General features: G+C 36.2%; 1 protein-coding gene across 3 annotated transcripts in view; it reads right to left on the bottom strand.

The window, feature by feature from the left end:
• The window catches only part of wcd (U3 small nucleolar RNA-associated protein 18 homolog wicked), an 81,698-nt gene that overhangs the window by 55,130 nt on the left and 462 nt on the right, over window positions 1-26,106 (bottom strand). For all 3 annotated transcript variants that reach the window (XM_089105365.1, XM_089105364.1, XM_089105366.1), the window contains exon 2: window positions 4,788-5,027. In XM_089105365.1, the coding sequence (XP_088961491.1) occupies window positions 4,788-5,014 (227 nt within the window). In that variant the 5' untranslated portion in view covers window positions 5,015-5,027. The remainder of the gene's footprint in view (window positions 1-4,787; window positions 5,028-26,106) is intronic.

Genomic DNA, 26,106 nt, shown 5'->3' with positions numbered 1-26,106 from the left:
GTGCCAACATCGCTCTTATATGCCCTCAGGGCATAACTTGAAACCCTTGCCAAAAGGATTTTGAGGGAGTGTCCTCCTCAAAAACATAATTTATATCTGGAAATCAACTACACTGAACAAAATGGCTCTCATAAAATGTTGATTGGATGTGTTGGGGGGAATGCTGGGCGGGGGGGCTAGTTGCCCTCCAATCACTTTCGACTATTAAAAAGGGCACAAGCCACTCCGATTACCAATTGAATGAGCCCTTTTCGAAGTTTCTACAACAACTTCTTCGGTACGAAGTACCTTACCGTAAAGGACATTAGAAATAAATAATACAATGTGTAAACATCGTTCTTATATGCCCTCAGGGCATAACTCAAAACCCTGGCCCAAAGGGTTCTGGAGGAGCTTCCTACTCAAAAACATATTTTCTATCTAGAAATAAACTACACTGAACAAAATGGCTATCTCAAAATTTTGATTGGATGTGTTTGGGGAAATGATGGGCGTGGGGGCTTAATGTTGCTCCTTACTTTCAGTTGAAAAAACTTAATTTTATTTAATTCCTGGTCGTTTTTTAAATAATCCCAGGAAATCTGGCCCCACCTACACGGAGAAACCACTTCCCCACGGAAATATCCTCTAGACAATTCAATCCCGGTGAAAATTTACCCCGGACAATTACTCTTAACCACTCTGCGCATAAAATTGAGAAGGAAAAGAGAAAGCAATATGTATAAAAAGAACTTTGTTTAAGAATTCTAGCAAATTCCCGGAGTGTAAAATTTCCCCTGGCAAGTTCACTCCCTTGAAACTTTCCTCCCCATGGATAATTCCCCGTCTAAAAACCCCCAGCAGACAATTTGTCCCCCTCCGTCCAAAAATGTATGCATGCACCCCAATAACAAATACTATGCGTAAACAGTGGGCAAATTTTATAACTTAAAAGCCCTTTCCCCTGAGGCAGTGGGGGGTTATGTTATACCCAAAGACATAGCTATTGGCCCTTTCAACTATGATGAACAAAATGGCTATCTAAAAATTTTGATCGGTGAACTTTGGGAAAAAAAGGGCAGGGGCCTAGTTGCCCTCCAATTTTCTTGGTCACTTAAAAGGGGCACTAGAACTTTTCATTTCCGTTCGAATGAGCCCTCTCCCGATGTTCTTGGACCACTGGGTCGATACGACCATTCCTGGAAAAAAAAACAAATAAACACGCATCCGTGATCTTTCTTCTGGCAAAAAATACAAAATTCCACTTTTTTGCAAATAGGAGCTTGAAACCTAAGCAGTAGATTTCTCTGATACGCTGAATCTGATGGTGTGATTTTCATTAAGATCCCTTGACTTTTAGGGGGTGTTTCCCCCTTTTTTCGAAAATCAGGAAAATATTCTCATGCTTGTAACCTTCGATAGGTAAGACTAAACTTAATGATATTTATACATTTGAAATCAGCATAAAAAGTCAATTCTTTTGATATATCTATTGGTATCAAATTTCCGTTTTTTAGAGTTTCGGCTACTACTGAACTGGGTCGCCCCTTACTTACAGTTCGTTACCACGAACTGTTTGATTACAAATATATAAAATACATTAAGTTTAATGTTACCTTTCAAAAGCTACGAGCCTGAGAAAATTTGGATGATTTTCCAAAAAGGGAGGAACCCCCTACGCCCAAAAAAAAGACAAAAAAAAACAAAAAGTTAAGGAATCTTCATGTGGAGGTTATAAGCTCCCATCTACAAAAATTTAGAATTTTGTATTTTTTGCCAGAAGAAAGATCATTGATGCCTGTGTGTTGGTTGTTTTTTTTTTTACCAGGGGAATCGTATCGAACCAATGATCCTAGAATATCGGTAGAGGGCTCATTCAAAAGGAAATTCAAAGTTCTAGTGCCCTTTTTAAGTAACTACAAATACTGGAAGTTCCATTTCGTTCAGCATAGTTGAAAGGTCTAACAGCCATGCCCCTAGGAATGACATAACCCCCACAGCCTCTGGGAAAGGGCTGTAAGTTATGAAATTTTCCGCAAGGATTGAGCTGGCGGGGGGGCGGGGGGCTTTCCGGGGGAAAAACTTGCCGCGGAGAAATTTATCATGGGGTGACTTCCCCCGAAGGGGAGGCACACTTGAAATAAAAAACAAGTTTTTTCAACTGAAAGTATAGAGTAACATTAAAATTTGAAATGAACAGAAATCATTCGGTACATGAGAGGGAGGCGGGCTGTCCTTTCCTCAAATCTCGCTCTTTACGCTAAAGTCTTAAAGTTCTTTAATAAATACTTCTCATTCAAATTCAACGGTCCCTTGTGTTTGACCACTATTTTTTCAAGAATTGTGTCAAAAAGTCAAACTTTGGCGTAAAGAGCGAGGATTGAGGAAGGGGAAGCCCCCCTCGTATATAGAATAATTTCTGTTCGATTTAGTTTTAATGATGATCCTTACTTTTAGTTGAAAAATTTTTTTTTATATATTTAATTTCGGAAAAAAAAGTCTGCAGATCCTCGAAAATAGCATTAGACCGAAACAAAAAGTATACCATTTAAACCGCAATGGTCGATAACCCAATTCCAAAGTCTTACAGTCACTTGTCTCGAAACCCAAAGAAAACCGTATTTTAGCACAGGCAGCTCTGATGTGTCCCCAGGGGCAGATCCAGGATTTTTTTAGGGGGGGCGCAAAATAGGTTGATCAGATAAACTTGCGTTAGGAGCAAATTTAATTAAAACAAACTTGCGTTAATTAAGTAAACTACACTACTTTAGACTACGTTAGGTGGGGGGGGCCTCACCCCCCTCTACCCTCTAGATCCGCCACTGTGTGTCCCTTTTTCTCACCGGAGCCAAGAGACTACTGATGGTTGTAGAAAGTTGATTAAGGGCCCATCAAAATTTTATGTTTTTCTCTACATGTGTATAGTATTTTGAAAGCGCTAATGGCGGATTAAAATACCATAAGCCAGGAACTATTTATGGTGTCTTTACTGCTTTAAACTTTTCTTCACAGCCAATCTCTTGATTATAAATCTATGGCACTTTTCTTGCCTCTATACATGCAACAAAAGGAAGTTCAGACAGAAGACGCAAAATTATTGTCTTAATAAAAAGCAACTGATCCATATTACCTGCTAGCCTATTAACTCCAGAGGCAAAGGGGTCCAGGCAGTAATGCTGTAGCTTATAAAAAAAAATCTTTTGTCTGACACAAGCAAAAATAAATTCCAAGAATCAAAATTTAGGACAAAATATAGAAAAAAACCGCCCCAACCTTTAAGCTGAAGGAAAAAAATGAGACCTTAGGGACCTGAAGTCAATTTTAAGACCAACAGGGGCCTTCAATGAATTTTAGACACTTTGTTGAAGCCCTGGACTCACTAGCAGTGACTTTACAGATGAATAAATTGTTGGACCACTATTTCTTCAAGAATTGTGGCAAAAAGTCAAACTTTGGCGCAAATATAGATAAAACCGCCCCAACCTTTAAGCTGAAGGAAAAAAAATGAGACCTTAGGGACCTGAAGTCATCAATTTTAAGACCAACAGGGGCCTTCAATGGATTTTAGACACTTTGTTGTAGCCCTGGACTCACTAGCAGTGACTTTACAGATGAATAAATTGTAGAATAAATTGTTGGGCTGAAAAAAAATAAAGCAAGATTAGAAATCTACAAACATACAAATAACTGATAACAAATTCAAAATTTTGGGGTTGGCTTTCTTCTGGGCATTATGTTTAAATTCTCGGGTTTTCTGTCCTTTTTACTATCACCTGATACTTCTTTCAATACCTTTGGGTTCTAATATAATTAGTGAATTGATTTGACTGTTGGGTCACCCAAGTCTTTAATGGTTTTTATTTGGTTAATAAAAAATACTGTGGAAGTTGTGAAGATGTTTACAATTTTTTAACTCAGAATAAGGATCAATTTTGTTCAAAATTTTGACAGAACTCATGAGCAATTTGCTCAAAAAAATTCAAAATAACCACAAATTTATTCATACCTAGAACAAGTAAAGGACAGGGGGGGATTAAGATTTTCCAAAGAGTAAGATTTTGATTAAGAGTTTTAGGCCATTTCTAGAAGACCCTTTGATCAATGATATGGGAAGAGGAAAAGGCATCCCATACCATAAATGTGTAGATTTACCATATAGGTATGGTTAAACATAAGTTTGACCCTTGAAGGTAAATACACTCTAAGGCCCCACTGGCTACACATGACGTATGAAACAAGGAAAAGAAAGGATATAATAAATGAAAAATCAAATCAAATAGGTGAGAAAAATGAGGATTTTGTCAGCCAGTAGAAAAATATGAAAACAAAAAAAAAAGCAAATATTTCGACAAGGACCTCCGCCAAGTCATCCTCAGTGCTCAGTAAAAACAAAACAAAAAAAAATCTAACCTTTTGAAGTAAACTCTATAAGAAGAGAAAAGATACTAAAAAAAACGAGAAAGAGAAAGCGAAAGGAGGTATCTTTTCTACACGAATTAAAAATCTTTTCTTAGTCTACAAGATTCATATTTTGCTACTGGCTGACAAAATCCTCGTTTTTCTTACCTATTTTATTTTATTTTTCATCTATTATATTCTTTTTTTTTCCTTGTTTCATACCCTTGAAGGTAGGGATAAAATATTTTTCTCGAGAGGTGGGAAGTCAAGACAGCAGTTGAGTGCACTTTTTCTAAGTGTTTTTCTAATTTTCCAGAGGATATGTGCACTTTGGACTGATATTAGCTGGGAGAGGAGGGTCTATGTGCAGCATATTTAAAAACATGCATCAGCTTTGAAAAACATATTACTTAATATCTATGTCATCCTCATCAATCCAAACTGGTTTTCTCTTCAGAGGTTTCTTCTCTACTGTTTCAACAGATTCTTCTTTTTCAACTATCTCTGATTCTATTTGGTCTTCTTCATTTTGAAAATGGATTGTTCCAAATAGTTGTTGAGTGAGTTTCCTTTCTTCAGACTCAAAATTCTTTGAATTTATTCCTGATAAAATTGGAAGCTTTCTCCGATCTGCCATTTTATTCTGTTTCCTGAAATAAAATCGTAACTTAAATTTTTAATTGACAGAAATGTATTAGGTAAACAATAAAGAAAATTGAAGGCTCTTTTCGAAATCTAGGCATATTAAAAGAGGTACTGCAGGTTGGACCCAAAAAAATGAACACATTTTCACAGAGGTAAACACAAGGTTGTTTACGGCAGGCATGACGCAATAACATGGCAGCCAACTTTGGCTGAAATTTCTTACTTTATGCTTTCACGCAGACACACTTAAAGATTTACTTGTGGTTGACCAAATAAAATGTTCGAGTTAGATTACTAGCTACAATGTACTGTAATCCTATTTTACAATAAATACACTTTAGATTATATCGTGTATTGTAAACTACGTAAATCAAATTGAATTATCATTCTGTCATGATATCCTGAGCTTGGAGATTATCCTAGTTGGAAAGTAAAAGTCCCTTAAAAAACACAGAAAACCAGTGCACCTGAAATTCCACAAAAATCAAAGCATCCTAGGGAGAGCCCCCTGAAAAATATTCATAGATGCCTGTTCTGCAGGGAAGACTGAAAAGCATCACTTTGTGATGGATATGGGTCATGAATGTGTTTGACTATTTGAAAGTATCTTACTCAAAGAACAACCTTCTTGGAAAAATGAATAAATTTCATTGTCTCAAATAGTGTAAATCCACTCATAGGTTTATTACTTAACTCCATCATGTAGCAATTATCTATGCTATAATGTCAGTGATGACATAAGCAGTAGGAAGCCTTCAGACTACTCTGTCAAATACAGCTGTGCAAACTGAGAGTACAATTTGATCTGAGCTAGATTCTACCACCAGATTCAGCATGCCTTGGGCTGTTTTTCAGCCTGTTCCTACCTTGTTCCTGTTCACTGCTATACATCCAGATGTGGAAAAAATATTCCCTTTACATTACAGAAAAAATTTACAAAATATCCTGCTAGTTTCTCTCTTTCTATAACTTGCACAGGTTTTGCCCAAGTTTTGTATATGGGTGCTCGTTTTCCTTCCTTTCTCTGTTTTTAATGGCCCTTTTAACTTTTTATATGTAGCCTACATTTTATTGAGTTTTACTAGTTTTTAGTCTTTTGCCACATTATGGCCCATTTCTAGGCAATGTTTACATGGTTCTAAACAAATGAGATAGCCATTTTTTTCAGCGTAGTTGATTTCCAGATATAATTTTTGTTTTTGAGGAGGACACTCCCCCACAGCCCTCAGGGCAAGGGCTTTAAATTATGCCCTGGGGGCACACAAGAACGATGTTGGCACAATGTTAATATTTTTTTTTCCTTTAGACCAGGGCACTTTGTATTGAAGAAGTTGTCGTAGAAACTTCGAAAAGGGCTCATTCAATTGGAAATTGGAGTGGCTTGTGCCCTTTTTAATAGTTGAAAGTCATCAAAAGGCAACTAACACCCCTTCCTCGTCCACCATTTCCCAAAACACATCCAATCAAAATTTGAGATAGCCATTTATTCAGCGTAGTTGATTTCCAGATAGAAATTATGTTTTTGAGGAGGACACTCCCCCACACTCCTCAGGGCAAGGGTTGTAAGTTATACCGTGGGGGCATAAAAGGTTCTTATAGAAAGCATTGTCGTAGAAACTTCCAAAAGGGCTCATTCGATTGGAAATTGAAATGGCTAGTGCCCTTTTTAATAGTCGAAAGTGATTGGAAGGCAACTAACACCCTTCCTTGCCCACCATTTCCCCAAACACATCCAATCAAAATTTTGAGATAGCCATTTTGTTCAAGATAGTTGAAAGTTCTGGAAATTATATCTTTGAGCAGGACACTCCCCCCTCAGTCTTCAGGGCAAGGGTTATAAGTTATGCCCTTGGGGCATATAAGGTTTTTATTGAAAGCTTTGTCATACAAACTTGAAAAAGGGCTCATTCGATTGGCAATTCAAAGGGCTAGTGCCATTTTTCATAGTCAAAAGTGATTGGAGGGCAACAAAATCCCCTCTCACACTCACTATTTATCCAAACACATCCAACCAAAATTTTGAGATAGCCATTTTGTTCAATGTAGTTGTAAGTTCTGGAAATTAGGTCTTTGAGGATAACAACCCCTCCCCCTCAGAGCTCTCGGGGCAAGGGTGAAAAATTAAGCCCTGGGGGCATATAAGGTTTTTACTGAAAGCTTTGTCGTAGAAACTTGAAAAAGGGTGCATTCGATTGGAAATTCAAAGGGCTAGTGCCCTTTTTGATAGTCGAAAGTGATTGGAGGACAACTAGCCCCCCACTCACGCCCACCTTTTCCCCAAACACATCCAATAAAAATTTTTAGAATGCCATTTTGTTCAATGTAGTTAAAAGATCTTCAAGCTATGTGTTTAAGGATGACAACCCCCCGCAGCCCTTAGATAAAGGGTTGCAGGGTATACTCTCAGAGCGTATAAGGTTTTCAGACAAAGCATTGTAATAGAAACTTCAAAAAGGGCTTATTCGATTGGAAGTTGAAATGGCTAGTGCCCTTTTGAATAGTCAAAAGTAATTGAAGGGTAACTAAACCCCCCCTCTCACGCCCACCATTTCCCCAAACACATACAATCAAAATTTTGAGATAGCAATTTTTTCTATATTGTTAAAAGTTCTGGAAATTATGTCTTTGCAGATGACAATCCCCCCCCCCCAAGCCCTCAAGGCAAGGGTTGTAAGTTATGCCCTGGGGGCATATGAGATTTTTCTAGAAATATTTGTCGTAGAAGCTTTGAAAGGAGTTCATTTGATTTGAATTTGAAAGGGCTTGAGCTCTTTATAATAGTCAAAAGTGTTTGAAAAGCAACTAACCCCCCTCTCACGGCAACTATTTTCCCAAACACATCCAATCAAGATTTTGAGATATTCATTTTGTTCGACGAAGTTGAAAGTTCTGGAAATTATTTTTTTGTGGATGACAAACCTCCCCCCCTCCCCTCCACAATCCTCAGGGAAAGGGTTGTAAGTTATGCCCGGGGGGGTATATAAGGTTTTTATAGAAAGTTTTGTCGTAGAAACTTCAAAAGCGCTCATTTGATTGGAAATTGAAAGGGCCAGTGCCCTTTTTAATAGTCAAAAGTGATTGAAGGGTAACTAAGCCTCCTCTCACACCCACCATTTCCCCAAACACATCCAATCAAAATTTTGATATTTTGAGCCGTTTTGTTTAACGTAGTTAAAAATTCTGGAAATTGAGTCTTTGAGGATGACAACCCCCTCACAGCCCTCAGGGCAAGGGCTGTAAGTTAAGCCCTGGCGGCATATATGGCGTTTATAGATAGCGTTGTCATAGAAACTCAAAAAGGGCTCATTCAATTGGAAATTGAAAGCGCTAGTGCCCTTTTTAATTGTCGAAAGTGATTGGAAGGCTTGATATTTTTATAGTTAAGATTGATCTGGGTACAATGTATTATTTTTTTTTTTTTTTTTTTTTTTTTTTAATACTAGGGCAATTCGTATTGAAGGAGTTGTTGTAGGAACTTCGAAAAGGGCTCACTCGATTGAAAATAGAAAGGACTAATGCCATTTTTAATAGTCGTAAGTGATTTAAGGGCAACTAGTCCCCCTCCAACGCCTACCCTCCCATTGGCCAATTATGTTTAAGAACTAAATGTTGCCTTAAGATTAAATCAAAATGCACTGGGTCAATGCTAATTCGCAATAAGGCATCTCAGCAGTATCCCAAGAACGACTGAAAGTATTATGTTCAAACTTTCGGGACTATTTCTGCTCTTAAAATTTAACCAAATCAAAATAGCATAAGTGTAGTCAAGCTACCAAAGAAAGTAAACAGATTTTTTTTCAAATGGTATCAAGTTTTCTATTTCAGGTGGTTTAGGGGAGGTATTAAACTAAATTATACATTACTAATTATATTAAGATTTTTAAAAGGGTGTACGTTGCTAAAAACTAATAATAAGTGTTCTCCAGCATATAAAAACAAGACCAAACCACAAAATCTTAAAAAAAGAAAAAATTTAAAGAATTATTTTTTTTTCCCCTGAAAAGACTATGTCAATATAAAACGAACAGAAATTAATTAAAAAACTTTTTCCACAAAACAAGTTTTTCAAAGAAAAGTGAAGAACTCCATTAAACCAAAAATGAGCAAATAATCAAATCAAATAATCTAGCAAGCATGAAACTACCACATATCAGCATCAAAAAATAAATGAAACCTAAAACGAACAGAAATTACAATAAATAACCAAATCAAACTCAAAACGAGCAGAAACTAACATGAGTAGGGCTCAAAACCCCTATGCCTTCCCAAGGCCAGAACATAGTTTGCACTTTACTGAAAAAAATACAAATGTATGTGAATTGACAGTTTAATATACATATACTGATATTTAGTAATCAAAATCTTAATATTATTTGATTTATCAAAGTTATGAAAGTAAAAACATTTATATTTTTTCAGTAAAGTGCAAATTATGTTCTGGCCTTGGGAAGGCCATTGCTGATATTGCTGATAAGCATTGCTTATCAGCATTGCTCATTGCTGATAACTACAAGCTGTTTTGACCTGCAAATCAATGAAGTCTGCCTTTATAAAATCCAAACATGGGCTACTTGAATTCAATGTATTAAGGCAGTGTTCTTCATTTTGGAAGCAACAATCCCCTTAACCCATAGTCTAAATCATGTCTGGTCTCAATTTAAGGTCATATTCAGTACTAAAGAAAAATCCAAAAAAAAAAAGAGATCTAGGAGTACAGATAAATGAACAAATTATGTTCCACAGCAATTTACAACAAGCAATTTCAAGCCTTGGTGTTCTCAAATGCACCATGACTAGCTACTCCTATATAGTTTTCTTGAGGCTCTATTCGGCTAGTCAGAGCTATTTTGAATTTTGTGACATATTTCAATTCACCTCCCTGTATGGATGAAATTAGCCTAATTGAAGGAGTTCAAAGGTATGCCACAAATTGTTTAGCAGGCCTACACATTCTCCCATGCAATAAGAGACTGGACCTCTTGTAGCTTTTAATGCTTGTCTCCAAATTCCATTCTGGGGACATGATGCTGATTTACAAGTATACATACAGCCAAATAGCCTGGTTTTTACTAAACATTCAAGTATGCAAAGTACAAAAGGTCACTCACAAAAGTTGTAAAAATGTCCATGTTAATACACAAATGCAGAAAGTTGTCAAGAACTTGTGTATTTTCAGAGCATGTTGTCAAGAACTAGAATAGGCTTCAAGTTGAAATAGTAACTACACCTACAACTACATCTTTCAAGTCTAGACTTGACAAGTCATGGAGACATGAATAAGACTGTCCATACCATTCAACTATCCACTGATGCAGACTGAATCACATAAGTGTCCTTCTAGGAGGTCAATACTGCTTGTTATACCTACCACTCTTGCATACTCTATTCAAAGTTAGTGTTATGTGGGGGAATCAGTATTTTTACCACTGAAGAATGGTCATTATAGAATTGGTGTCAATTTGGGGGGAGGGGGTGAATTTTGAAAAAAGATCAGTCTGGATTTTAATATTTCGTTTTGTGCTGAAGAAGAGAAGAGTTGTCCTCTTGAAATATTTGCTTTGTTTGTTTATTCAGTATTCTTATTTGGCCTTAAAAACCCCATTTTTGATCGTTTCCTTTTCTTATAGTCTGGATATTTTTTTGGTATCTTTATCGAAATAAAAATTTAAACAGTTTAAATGTCCTCCTAGATCATGAAAGATCACAAAAAAACATAGGTCATGAAAAATATACTTTTGCCTATTCCCCTTAATTTCAGTGAACTCCCATCACTGCTCTATGGGCCATGCCTACCTTGCAGTTACTGTTACAAATTGGGCAAACAAATTGTTACAAAATAGCAAACCTCCTTGTTATGGTATGTCACTGGATAAAAACACAGTGACAAAAATTCACTATCATTATCATAGTTGTAGTGGTAGTAGCAGTAATAGGGTACTATTATTAGTAGTAGTAACAGCAGCAGCAGCAGTACTAAAAGCAGTAGTAGCAGGGACATTTTGCCTTTTGGTCTACTGAAAATCCCACTCTTGATGCTCCAGCAGTTTCCTTTTGATACAATAAGCCATCTCAAAAATATTGCTGGTAGGCCTGTATCAGCAATCTGTATATACATAGTATTTTTTTATTTAGTTTAAATTTCTCGTCAATGTTTCCTTTTATGTTTATTTCAATATCCTCGGCCTTAGTAGTACTTGCTACAGAAGAAGTAGTTTCAATGATACTAGTGGCAGTAGTTGTGATAGCATTAGAAGCAGTGGTAGCTGTAATAGTAGTAGCATGCAAATATTGCCTTATTGGTCCATCTCCCTTGCCATTCCTGAAAGTTCCAAATTAATATATTCAGTCATCCTGAGTTACACCCTTTTGACAACCCATATGCACATGACATGTTTTGATTTAGTTCAGCATTCCCTGAAAGACTCATCTTAATGCCCTTCATATTTTGGGAAAGTAGAAGCCAAACATGCATACCTTATCTCAATGACACATACTACATGTGAACAATGAGCAAATTGCCAAATTTACAGCCCTTGCCCTGAGGCCTTGGGTGGGGGTTGACATCCTCTAATGCATAATTACTGAAATTTTCAACGAAACTGAAAAAATAGGTGTCTTAAAATTTTATTTGGATACTTGTTTTGGGAAATGATGGGTGTGGGGGGGGGTCTTATGGCTCTCATATCACTTTGAATTTTAAGAAGGACACTATAACTTCAAATTTCAAATCCAATGAACCCCATCTGAATTTTATATGGCCACCAATTCCATTAAAAACTTATGTGCCCCAGGGTATAATTTACAGCCCTTGCTTCAGGGCTCTGTGTCAACCCTGGATGCATTGTTATATGTTCTTTGGACTATTTTGAACAAAATGGCTAACTCACAATTTAAATCAGAAAAGTTTGGTAAAAAGATGGGTAGTTGGGAAGGGGGTTAGTTGACCTTCATCACTTTTGACTTTTGAAAGGAAACTAGAACTTCCAATTTACAACGAAATGAAAGTTTATACAAGTTTATACAACTTCTAAAGTTTATACAACCATCCCTTCCATCCCCTGAGCCCCATCACAAGTTTATATAACCAGCCATTCCATAAAAACCATAGACACCCACAGGGCACAACTTACAACCCTTGCCCCCATGCTCTGACGGTTTGTACCAACCCCAAGAGCCTTGTTAAATGATCTTTGGACTATTTTGAATAAAATGGCTATCTAAAAATGTCTATTTGATACATTTTGAGAAAACATGATGTGTGTGTGTGGGGGGGGGGCTGCAACCAAATGAGCCAGCTCTCAAGTTTATACAACCATCCCTTCCATAAAAACCATAAATACCCCCAGGGCACAACTTACAACCCTTGCCCTCATGCTCTGGTGGTTTGTATCAACCCCAAAAGCCTTGTTACATGATCTTTGGACTATTTTGAGTAAAACGGCTATCTCAAAATGTCTATTTGATATATTTTGAGAAAACATGACGTGGGAGGGGCTACCCTCTGATCAGTTTGACTGTTAAAAAGAGCACTAGAACTTCTGATTACCGTACCAATCAAATGAGCCAATTCCAAAGTATATACAACCGCCCTTTCTATAAAAATCTTATATTCACCCAGGGTATAACTTACAACCTTTGCCCCCATACTCTGGCGGTTTGTATCAGCCTCAAAAGCCTTGTTACATGGTCTTTGGACTATTTTGAATAATATGGCTATCTCAAAATGTCTATTTGATACATTTTGAGAAAACATGATGTGGAGAGGGGGAGCTGCGCTCTGATCAGTTTGACTCTTAAAAAGAGCACTAGAACTTCTGATTACCAATCAAATGAGCCAATTCCAAAGTATATACAACCACCCTTTCTATAAAAATCTTATATTCCCCCAGGGTATAACTTATAACCCTTGCCCTGAGGGCTGTGTATGTGTGTGTGGGGGGGGGGTCCTACTCAAAGACATAGTTTCCAGATCCTCCACACAGACACACACACACACACCTGAACAAATTAGCTATCTCAAAATTTTGATTGAGCGTGTTTGGAGAAATGATGGGCATGGAGGGAGGGGGGCAGTTGCTCTCAAATAACTTTTGACTCTTAAAAGGGGCACTATAATTTACAATTTCAAATCAAATGAACCCCATCTGAAGTTTATACAACCACCCATTCCATAAAAACCTTATATGCCCCAAGGGCACAATTTACAACCCTTGCCCCCATTCTCTGGTGATTTGTACCAACCCCAAAAGCCTTGTTACATGATCTTCGGACTATTTTGAACAAAATGGCTATCTCAAAATGTCTATTTGATACATTTTCAGAAAACATGACATGGGGGCGCTGCCCTCTGAACAGTTTGACTCTTAAAAAGAGCACTAGAACTACTGATTACCAATCAAATGAGCCAATTCCAAAGTATATACAACCACGCTTTCTATAAAAATCTTATATTCCCCCAGGATATAACTTAGCTATCTCAAAATTTATATTGAGTGTGTTTGGGGAAATGATGGGCATGGAGGGAGGAGGGCAGTTGCTCTCAAATCACTTTGGATTCTTAAAAAAGGCACTGTAACTTCCAATTTCAAATCAAATGAGCCCCATCTGAAGTTTATATAGCCACCCATTCCACAAAAGCCTTATATGTCCCCAGGGCACAACTTACAATCCTTGCCCCAGGGCTCTAAGTGGCTGTGTCAACACTGAAGGCATTATTCTATGTTCTTTAGACTATTTTGAACAAAATGGCTATGTCACAATTCCAAACAGATGTGTTTGGTGAAAAGAGGGGTAGTTAGGGGGGATGGGCTAGGGGCCCTCCAACACTTTTGACTCTTAGTCTACAACTACTACTTCTATCAACTCACCACAGCACCAAGCCGCCTAAGGCCAAAACAGCTATGCATGCTCCTCCTCCATTCCAATCTACTCAAAGCCTCCCTTTTTATACCCTCCCAGGAACTTCCAATTTCCTTTAAATCTTTCTTTATGACATCCTCCCATCCCAGACAAGGACAACTTGCTCTCCATTTAGCCCTAAATGAGTGGCCAAAAAGGACAATCTGTCATCCTCCATCTGCACAATGTGCCCTAGACATCTCAACCTTTCTTTGCTTATAGCTCTAGAAAGCAAGATTGAACCACATTTTTTGTACAGTCTACTGTTTTAAATACAGTCAGTCACCCAGGTACCCAGAACAATCTGTAGGCAATTTCTCTGGAAAACATCTGGCAAATCTTCATCTGCTTTTCAGAGCACCCATGCTTCAGAGCCATATTTGACCACTGTCATCACTGTAGCTTCTAAGATTCTTCTTCTTTCTCTTCTATTTAACAGCAGGTGGGATTTTCAGTAAAACTATTTAGCCCTTTTCCTTTTGCTTCACTCTGTGGGCTACAGAGCTACTGGCTTGATTGCCTCATATTTATTAGATATATTCAGATATCTTTCAGCAGATCTTTCGACTCTAGGAGTTCAAATATAAGATGATAGATGTCGATTTCTATACTCTGTGTGCAGGTATAGTTGGCTAGGCTCTTGGCTGATAGTGGGATTTTGTGGTGTTTGAAGTATTTTAACAGTTTAGAAAGCAAGGTATGTTGTGCAGACGTCAGCATATTACATTCAAATAGGCAATGGTCAATTGTTTCATTATTCATATTACAATGCCTGCAAAGAGGGGACAGGGGAATTGAACCACTTGAATTAGAAAGCTTATATGAGAATGCAAGGAAATTTAGTCCATTTGTTCCAGAACGAATTCTATGATAAATTTTAGAAAGATACTTATTGGGAAAGGGGGAAATGATAGGATTAATCTTATTAAAATTAATATCTGATAGCCTCCATCGGTAAATATCTCTAATTGGGATTGGTCTCCCACTTGTCTGGTCAATATTTATATCATTTTTTTCTATTTAATAAACCTGATTATTAAAACTTATGCCAGAGTGTATATGAATGTACTGAAAGTAAGTTTTTATGACACTTGAAGCAAGATTATCACTAATACTGAGACAATGATAAGTGTCAATGTCCAACTTATATTGAGGAGCTGAGGCCAGCAACTCAAGGCTTGATAAAGACTCGGAATAGATGATAATATTATTCGAATTTTCAATCAAAGATTGGTTTTGCTTAAGGTGTTCTAATGCCATGATTATGGCATTTAACTCAGCAGACATTATAGATAAATTATTAAATAATCTCTCGCCCATTGCAATTTTCAGGTGAGGAAGGAAAACACCACTTTCAACCTTCTCATTCATTTTTGACCCATCAACAAATATTTGGAAGTGATTTTTATAGGTAATTGTATTAAGTTCTGCAAATTTTTTCTGAACAAAAGCAATGGGGGTTAAATCTTTATTCCATTTTGAAAATTCAGTATTTATTTTGGGAAATGACCAATTCCATGGAGGGGATTGGGGGAAAGTAGGTGCAATAGACTTTGCTGGTACAGGGAACTTCTTTTGAATATTGGCATACTCATCTGCAATACCTCTATACATGGCTGGATTTCTTAACCAATTATGTAATGTGTGTGAGCTATTTGATTCAATTTTTGTAAGATGTTTTATCAAGAGTAAGCTACGTCTCTCCCTTATTGTTGTTAATCCACTCTCCATAAGCAGAAACTTGGTGCTTGTGGGTTTCCTAAGACCAAATATGAGACGTATTATATCATTTTGTGTTGTTTCAATTTTTTGCATCTGGGTCTTTGCACATGCACCATAGACAATGAGCCCATAGTCAATATGGGGTCTTATATGTGATTTATAAAACTGGAGTAAGGTTTTCTCCTTACAACCCCAGGGTGTGGAAAGAAGTCTTTTTAGTATATTTGCTTTTCTATAACATATTTTTAGTGTGTTTGAAATGTGGAGGTGGAAATTAAGTTTTTGGTCAAGCATGAGACCAAGGTAATTAATATTATTATCTTCTGGAATAGTTGTTTTATTTAGAGTTAGTTTTGCATTAACATGGTTTCGCTTCCTGTGAAATTGGATTATTTTTGACTTGGTGGGTGCAATGGGTAAATCTGAATGTTGAGAGAATTTTTCAAACTGGAAAAGTGACTTTTGCAGATTTGACTGTGCTATCTGAAAGGTGTTGCCAGATGACCATAGCACCAGATCATCAGCATATTGTAGATTCGTGTGGGGTAGGTTCATGTCCCAGAGATATAGGGCAAATAGGAGGCAACTGAGGACTGCTCCCTGAGGTAGGCCTTTGGATATTGTCTTTTGGGGTGAAGAGGCTGAACCAACACAAACAATGAAACTTCGCACTTCTATGAAGGATTTAATAAAGGATACTAGCTTGGGAGGTACTCCAAGGTTTGCAAGTTTATTTAAAAGGATTTGGTGGTTCACATTGTCATATGCTCCTTCAAAATCAAGGAAAGCTGCCACTAGGATATTATTTTTTGAGAAAGATTAATTTATTGCATTTGTTAGCAAAATGAAAGCATCTGTTGAGGAGTGGTATTTCCTGAATCCAGTTTGAGTGTGTGGGATCATGTTATTTTTCTCAACAAACCAGAGGAGTCTGTGATAAATCATTTTCTCCATTATTTTCCCCATCACAGGTGTAATCATTATGGGCCTATAAGACTCAGGGTTATCTTTTGGTTTATTTTTCTTTAGGATTGGTAGGAGGGACGAACATTTCCATATATTGGGGAACCTAGAGGATGCCCAAGCGTGATTATAACAATTTAGCAGTTCTTGTTTGTATGAAGGTGTGAGATTCTTTATCCATGTAGGGTGTATATTGTCATAGCTGCTGCTAGTTTTGGACCTAATATGATGTATTGCATTATTCAATTCCTGGATTGAAAATGGATTAGTTATGTACTCGGATCCTGGGCGTGGTTGGTAACTAGGGTTCATAGGAATTGTGGACAGATTGCTTTGATTGTTTGATGTTAGCTTATTAACAAAAAGAGTTGCAAATAGGTTAGCCTTTTCAATATCATTGTCATAATGGGTATTATTATGTATAAGCTCATACAGGAGTGGGTTGGGAGAAGTCTTTTTCCCACATATGTGGCTTATGACTTTATGTATAATTGGCTCATGCATTTCTCTGGAGAGATTATTTGCAAAATTATTCCAGTATTTATATTTAGCATCTATTATAGTCCTTTTTAGATTAGATTCTGCTTGTAATTTTTTTAAATATGTAGTAGGTGTTGGTTTTTTTATGAATTCTGTCCTAGCTGCCTTTTTTATCTTCCATTTATTTAGGCACTCATTTGTCCACCATGCTTTAGGAATTTGTTTAGGGAATGTTTTCTTAGGTGTTGTCCTGGGGATAGCATGATTAGCTGTATTTATTAGTAAAGATGTCAAGGCTTTAGCATGTGTGTCAACTGTTGTGTTAGAAATGCATGAACTTTGGGTGAAACTTGTAATTTCATCATTTAGCTTATTTTGGAAAATAGACCAATTTGCTTTAGTATTGATATATTTGGAAGTATGAGAAGAAGTTTCAGCAGGTTCATTTAGGGAGCAAACTATAGCAAAGTGGTCTGTACACAGACTATCAATTTTATTTATGTAAATTTTGTTCAAAAAATTTAAAGACACAATTTGTAGGTCAATTGTGGAGAATTTGGCACTGTTGGGGTTAAAATATGTATTTAGGTTTGGAGGGGTAGCAACAGCTAATTCATTATTATTTGAAATCATATGCTCAATAAATTTACCAGCTTTATTTGCTGGTTTATTCCCCCACAAAAGGCTGTGGGCATTGAAATCACCACAAATAATGATGTTTTTTAAGATATTAGAATTATTTATATAATTTAAGAAATCCTTGGCATCTGAAGTTTGGCCATTAGGGTTATAAAAGCTTATTATGTAGGTTTTTAAATTATTCAGCCAAACACTTATACCAATTACATCAACATCATTTTCAAAATCTGGAAAATTGATGCCACAAAATTTTATATTATTATTAACTAATAAAGCTACACCACCTCCTTTTCTCTCTGAAGATCTATCCTTTCTCAGGATAGTGTATCCCAGAGACTTAATTTGTTGATTTTGGGTTAAATGAGTTTCCTGGAGGCAAGCAATATTAATGGCATTATTATTCATAAATGATATTAGTTCATTTAGCTTATTGTCTGTGAGTGATCTTACATTCCATTGGAGTATTGATAAATGTTGTGTTGTTGATTTATTCTTCATATGACTGTGTATCAATGTTCAGCTTTGTTAAAAGTAAAGCAAGATCTTTTTTTGCTTGAATGAGCATATCATCTGGGATGTAGATTTTTGCCAATTCTGCAATAATTTTTGTTTTCTGTAGTTGATGTATGTTCATGGCCTGAACTGCATTACAGTTTAGAATGAATAAGCATATATTTGGGGATTGCATTTTTGGTAGTGCATCCTGTTTGTTGGTTAAGGGATTGATTCCAGGTAGTGTTTCTGGTTTGTTTCTTCTTGGGAGGGAGGACCAGGCTGGCCTCATCTCACCGGAAAACAAGGCTTGCTGGCTTGGTGATTCCTTCTGATAGGGATTTGAGCTAGGGGGCTTAGAAGATGTTGTTTTATATGGGGTGCTTGATGCATTTGGGGCATTTGACTTTGGGGTATTGGTTGGTTTCATTACAGGCTTTATTTGGTATTGTTGGGCAGCATGTGCTTCCATTGCTGCAAAGGGGTATGGGATGGCCTTCTCTGTTGATATTTGGAGTGTTAGAGCTCTTTTCTTGTATGCAGGGCATAATGATTTATTTGTAGATTCATGTGGACCTTTGCAATTGATGCATGTAGGCTGGGTGTTTTTGCAAGTTGTCAGCTCTTTAGGATGGAAAGATTTACAATTACTACACTCTTGGAGAATTTCATTGCATTTGATTGTCATGTGTCCCAGTTTGAAACACTTCTGACACTGAATAGGCTTAGGTTTGTATTCTTTGTGTGGTTTGATTTGCCCAAATAGGAATAATTTTTCTGGGATATCAATTTTATCCTTTAGTGTGAATAAGAAGGATCTACTAGTTTTTAGGCCAGTAGAGTTAGGTTTTCCAAGTTGGGTAACATCCTCAACTGGGATTGTGTTTCCAGCCCTATCTGAGAGGCCTTCTTTTAACTCCTGAGTAGATATCTCTGGGGGAACATTATAAACTACAATTTTTGTTGGTGATTGTTTTGGGTTCCAATTAGATGCAATAATTGGGATATTCAGAAGGGATTTAAGGTTAATTATTGTATCTGCTGATTTCTGATCTTCTACAGCTATAAGCAGAGATCCATCACGGTTAATGTTAAGAGAGAACATTGATTTTAGCAATTTAAAAATTGCAACTCTTATTGCAGTGATCATTTTTATTTCAAAGGGGGTACTGGGAGTAATTTTAAGGTAAATTCGTAAGTTTTTGGAGGAAGGATCTTGGGCAGGGAGAGGGGAAATGCTTTTAATTGGGGAGATTTTTTTCCTTTTTTTAGAGCTTCTAGAGAGGACCTCTTGAAACCCATTATCATCATTTATGGTTGCATTAGGACCTACAGTTATCATTGTCCTATTCTCCGAATCGGAGCCATCATTAGAACTTTCAGATAATGTGCTTGACCAGCCAGGATGGGTATCTTTCACTATGGAATTTGATTTGGGATCTGGGGGGACGTTTTTTTTGGAGGACTTCTGAACATTGCCTATTGGAAAAAGCTTTAAACACAAATATAAAACTAAAATAAGAAGGGAAAATAGATGATATCAAACCGTCTGCACTATACTATGGGAAGGATAAACACCACAGTATAGCCCTGAGGATGACTTGAGCAGGATAGGTTTGGTACAACTACTGATTAGACGCGATAATAATCAAGAAAATATATTTCGATTTTCTTGTACGGTTGCTGTTGTTGTTGATTCTAATCTTGGTTTACAGACTTATCTTCCTATTCTTCCAAAAAAAAATTTTACTGTGAAAAAAAAAACCCAAGCCTTGGCTATTCCACTTTTAACATCTTCACTGCTCCCACTGTCTTTGGGCTACTAATAATGCTACCAAGGTAAGTACAACTGCCCACCTGATCAATCTTTTTGCTAGTCAGCATCAACTTTTCATCTTTACCTATTCCTAGCCTTAGTGACTTAGTCTTCTGAACATTAATTTTCAAGCTTATTTGAGCACCCTGAACTTGCAAAACCTCAAAAAGTCCATTCATTTTGCTCACACTTTCAACTAGGATGCTTAAATCATCAGCGTAATCTAAGTCCATGCAGCAGTGTTATTTTTGTACATAGCACTAATCATTAATGTATTTGTGTGGTATACCATACAAGGACAAGACCTTTGCTAAAAACTCTTCTATCAACAGAATCAAAATCTTGCTCATAATCTTATAAAGCTGAGGACCAAAGGTGTTTGACAACTTACGCACTTCCTTATTATTAACCTAAGAGTGAAAATTTGGTCAACATATTCTCTATCTTTTCTAAAACTGCACTGTTCTTCTCTTAAAACTTTGTCTACAGAATCTCTCAGTCTATCACATTACTAAGTAATCTGCTACCTACAGAGACCAGACTAATGCCTCAATAATTACCACACTCACTCTTACCATCTTTCTTATACAGTGGTTTAATTAGGATTTTCCTAAAATTGTTAGGTACTTCCCCTTTTTCAAAAAAATCATACTCATAATTTTCAGTAACTTATTATTAACCTCACAGCCACCATATTCAAGAAACACATTTATCACACTATCAGCACCTGGAGCCTTATTATTTTTTAATCCTTTTAGTGCTGTTGTTAATTATTCCTCACAAAACAAATCTTCCTTCATATCCAAGGTATCACAAACTTTTTCAGTTTCCTCTATATCTTTTCCTGCAACTCTATCTTGGTTTAGCAAATTCTCAAAATATTCTGCCCATCCCTCTTTAACTCTTTCCTTATCACTAATTGTGACCCTATTCCTATCTTTAATTGGGACAAGTCCAGATTAACTGCTCTTTCTCAATTTATTGATGTGCCAGTACAATATTTTACTATTATGCCATCTGCCTGCATCTTCCAGATTATTGGCAATTTTATCCATGGTCTCCACTTCACACCTCCTTACCTTAGTTCATATTTCAATGGTTTCTCCACTTTCTTTATATTCCTTTTGTTTTCACATGATCTACCACTCAGATAATTATTGTACAAGCCCCTTCTCCTCTCTATTAACTATAAAGCTTTTTGACTTTTAAAAGATAACTAGAACTTTTAATAAGGGCACTACAACTTCCAATTTCAAATTAAATGAGCCCCATCTGAAGTCTGTATGACCGCCCATTCTATAAAAACCCTATATGCCCCTGGGGTATAACTTACAAACCTTGCCCCAAGACTCTGGGGGGCTGTGTCAAAACTGAAGACATGGTTATATGGTCTTTAGACCATTATGAGCAAAATGGCTATCTCACAATTTCAATCAAATGTGTTTGGTCAAAAGAGGAGTAGTTGGGGGGGAGCTAGTTGCCCTCCATCACTTTTACTCAGAACTAAAACTTCCAATTTTTAACCAAATAAGCCTCCTCTAAAGTTTATACAACCACCCCTTCCATAAAAACCTTAAATGCCCCAGGGCACAAATTACAATCCCTGCTCCCAGGCTCTCAGGTTTGTTTCAACCCCAAAAGTCTTGTTATATGATTTTTGGACCACTTTGAATAAAATGGCTATCTCAAAATTTATCTGGGATGAATTTTGGGAAAATATAATATGTGGGGGGGGGGAATACTACCCCCCAATCACTTTGAATTATAAAAAGGGCACTAATACTTCTGATTAACAATCCAATAAGGCCCCTCCAAAGCTTATAAGACCACTCTTTCTATAAAAATGTTATATGTCACCAGGGCATAACTTAAAACCCTTGTCCTGAGGGCTGTGGGGGGGGGTCATCCTCAAAGATATAAATTCCAGAATTTCAAGTATGTTGAACAAAATGGCTGTCTCAAATTTTGACTTGATGTGTTTGGGGAAATGATGGGCATGGGAAGGGAGGGGGGGTTGGATGCCCTACAATTACTTTCAATTATTAAAAAGGGCACTATCCCCTTCAATTTCCAATTGAATGAGTCCTTTTTGAAGTTTCTACAACAACTCCTTCTATACAAAGTGCCCTGGTCTAAAAAAAAAAAAATAAATAATACTCTGTGCCAAATTAGGCAGTGCTGTCCCATAAAATATGGGACAATAAATCCTGTCCCAAGTTTGGCGCCTTGGTAGCTGCAACAATTGTGCACAGAAGACAGCCATTGCTGGCGGATGATGATGTAGTCAAGCATCTTCTTTGTTGATCCATCATTGCTATACCAGGTGTACTTGGCTATATTGGGTCTCTGAAACCATCTGTTTGTAATGGTAAGATTGTGGGCGAGACAGCAGTTCAACATTCTCTCTTTGTTGTCGTTTAGGCTATTTATTGTTACAGGTCCAACAGTGAAAGCCCACAGGCCAGACTCATTTGAAATGCTAGCATTCATATCTCCTGCAAGGACAAGGTAGTCATGGGGAGGTACTGACAAGAGCTCAGAACTTAAAAGGGTATATAAAAGGGTATATATGCATGTATTTGCATATATATATATATATATATATATATATATATATATATATATATATATATATATATATATATATATATATATATATATATATATATATACACCACAGTTTATTGGCATCAAAGATTGTGATGGTGTTGTTCTTGTACCATAATATTTTTATTTGTCTGCACATTCCTTTTTGACTTGTTCTGATCCTTGCTTACATCTAACTGCACAGTTCTTTGTCATTCACTGTCATTTTTTACTTTTTCTGATACATGCTTTAGCATATCTGCTAACCCTGCAATTCTTTGTTCTTCACTTTCATTTTTGACATGTTCTGATTCCTACTGTTGCTTGTAATTCTTGCTCCTGATTATCTTCTAACTACATATTTCTTTGTTCTCATTCTCATATATCTTCAAACCTTCTCTGTTCTTAATTTTTATTGTTATTTGTTCTGATGCTCATTGTTGCAGATCTGTAGCTGCATTTTTGTTTGTTCTTCACATTAGTTTTTAATTGTTGTGGTTCTTGCTGTCACTTATCTTTTAATTAAATATTCCTATGCTCTTCAATTTTGTTTTTGAATTATTCTAATCCTCAGTTTGGCTAATGTTCTAACTACATATTTCTTTGGTCTTTAGTTTTGTTTAAGTGCCTTGTGCCTCAGCTACTTGGATTTTTCTTGTCCCATTTGATGGTCTTGGTTTCAGTAATACCCATACATTTACACTTCTCAGGTCATTTTATTGATGTTGTCTCATTTGATGGTCCAGTTTGTTCAGTTTAAGCTTGCATTTTTGTTCCTTTTTGTACTCATTTTGTGATTATGTTAGTTTAGGTTTGTGTCTCATAGATATTATAAAACTGCTGAAATTACCTTTTGAAGTTTACATCACCAAACATAAGCACCTGAATTTACATATTTGTAAATTTTGCTCTGAAAATTCTTCTAAAATGGTTTTAAAATCTACTTTCCCTTTGTCTTCACTTTCATTCAACATAATTGCAAAACAATTTAGTCTATCCTGATTTATTGTTGATATCCAATCCTTTTTTTTTATTGGTTTTAGCCTGGAAAATGATCTCTCTCCAGAAACATTGCTTACTGGAATTGTTAAGAACATTTTAAAATTTCTAAAATTAATTGTCCATTTTGATGGCAGTGTGACAAGCACATGAATTTACATATTTGTAAATTTTATTCTGAAAATTCTTCTAAAATGGTTTTAAAATCTATTTTCCTTGTGTCTTCACTTTCATTCAACATAATTGCTAAACAATTTAGTATATCCTGATTTATTGTTGATATCAGATAGTTTTTTTTCATTGGGTTAGCCAGTGCTGTTGCACTGCCTATGATTTAGCTGTTGAAATGGTGCTTTTTTTTCTAACTTACCCTATATAATAAACAAAAAGAAGATACTAGAAATGCTTAGGCCTATTTCATTATATGTAGGATGTTTCTATTCATCAGATTAGCATGCTTCTTTCCATTGTTATTCACTTTTTAAATCATTTTAAATTATATACATTTAATTTTCTTAGGAAAGGCTAAATTTCAATAGATTGAGACTTAACAAATCCATTTGAACAGAGGATCTATGACATATCATGATACTCAATTAATGGAAAGACTGGCCATTATTAGAGCTACATCTGGGACCATCAGCAAGGGAGTGCCTTATTAGAAAAGGTTCCACTATATTTGAAAACAGCATAAAATAAGGAAATCTAATGTTATTAGTAGTAGGCTATTTGTTTAGCTTATTAGGCTATTATCAGAAGTGGGAACCTATTAAGATATATTTAGACAAACCTTTAAGTCAGGCCTGGCTTAAGCCAGGAACTTGGGGCCTAGGGATTATGAGGGTAAATTTTTGGCTCATATCATTGACTTACAAATAAAGTAAACATACCACTCAATGACTTTTTTTATGCTCATTATAAATATAATAATCATTTTTGTCAGAAATGAATTTTACCCCCACCCCTATATATACCAATTCAGGGTATAAAATTGGGTAAATTTTTACCAAATCATATTATTGACTTACAAATAAAGTGAATATACCATTTGATGCCTTTTTATGCTCTTTCCAAATATAATAATCATTTTTGTCAGAAAAGAATTTTACCCCCACCCCTATATACCAATTCATAGGGGTGGGTGTAAAATTCATTTCCAACAAAAATGAATATTATATTTGGAAAGAACATGAAAAAAGGCATCAAGTGGTATATTCATTTATTTGTAAGTCAATAATATGATTTGGTAAAAATGTGCCTATATTTGTGCATTAGAGGGGTGGGGGTAAAATTTAAACTTACCCCTCATTTGCATGAGAAATAAAATTACCCCTACCCCCCTAATGTGCAAATATATACCCTGAATTGATATATATAGGGGTGGGGGTAAAATTCATTTCTGACAAAAATGATTATTAAATTCAGAATGAGCATAAAAAAGGCACTGACTGGTATGTTTACTTTATTTGTAAGTCAATAATAGAAATGCGGTAAAATTCTACTTTAGCTACTTTTGGCTATCTTGGGAAGGGGTTAGGTTAGGAAAATGAGACTTTCAGGGATGAGTCTACAGGCTAAAGTATTTCCCGGGAAGGTATTTTGAAGTACCTACCTCTACTCCTTCTCCCTCTAGAGGGTCATGAAATTTGCCTACATGACAAGTCTATACCCATTGAAATTTTGACAAAACAACATTTTACCTTAATTTTCAGTTATCAGTTTCTTTTTCTCTGGCTTTAGCTCTGAAAATGCAATTTCAGTTATTTGAGCAGAATTTTAAGACATGTAAATAGTTTATTTCCAAAATTCAGGAAATGTATTTGCATATCTTAAAAACCTTATAAATGGGATTGAGCAAAGTTGTGAAGCTGAAAATAATTCTGTTGTACTTTGGTTAAGCAGAAGATCTATTTTGCAAAGTTTCAATTCTATAACTCACAGATTTGTAAAGGTCATCAAAGGTCAGAACCCTCTAGTGGGAGAATTAGTAGAGGTAGGTACTTCAAAATATCTTCCCAGGATATACTTTAACCTGTAGTCCCATCCCTGAAAGTTTCATTTTCTTAACCTAACCCCTTTCCAAGATAGTCAAAAGTAGCTAAAGTAGAATTTTACCTGAAATGCTATACATTTACCATTATGAACTAGGGTATGGTGATAGGTAGCATGGTAAATTTTCAGCAGTTCATATTATTGACTTGTGAATAAAGTAAACATACTACTTGATGCCCTTTTTTATGCTCTTTCCAAATATAACAATCACTTTTGTTGGAAATGAATTTTACCCCCACCCCTAGGCTATATATACCAATTCAGGGCATATAGCCTAGGCCTATTTGCACATTAGGGGGTTGGGGTAAAGTTTCTTTCTGATGCAAATGAGAGGTAAGTTTAAACTTTATCCCCAACCTCCTAATGTGCAAATAGGGGTGGGGGTAAAATTAATTTCCAACAAAAAGGATGATTCTATTCATAGGCTAAAGAGCATA

Source organism: Artemia sp. Qi Xiang Cuo, chromosome 19 (genome assembly GCF_049724085.1).
Source record: "Artemia sp. Qi Xiang Cuo chromosome 19, ASM4972408v1, whole genome shotgun sequence".
Lineage (NCBI taxonomy): Eukaryota > Metazoa > Arthropoda > Branchiopoda > Anostraca > Artemiidae > Artemia > Artemia sp. Qi Xiang Cuo.
The sequence above is the reverse complement of the archived record's forward strand: the minus strand, read 5'-3'. Positions and strand labels throughout refer to the sequence as shown.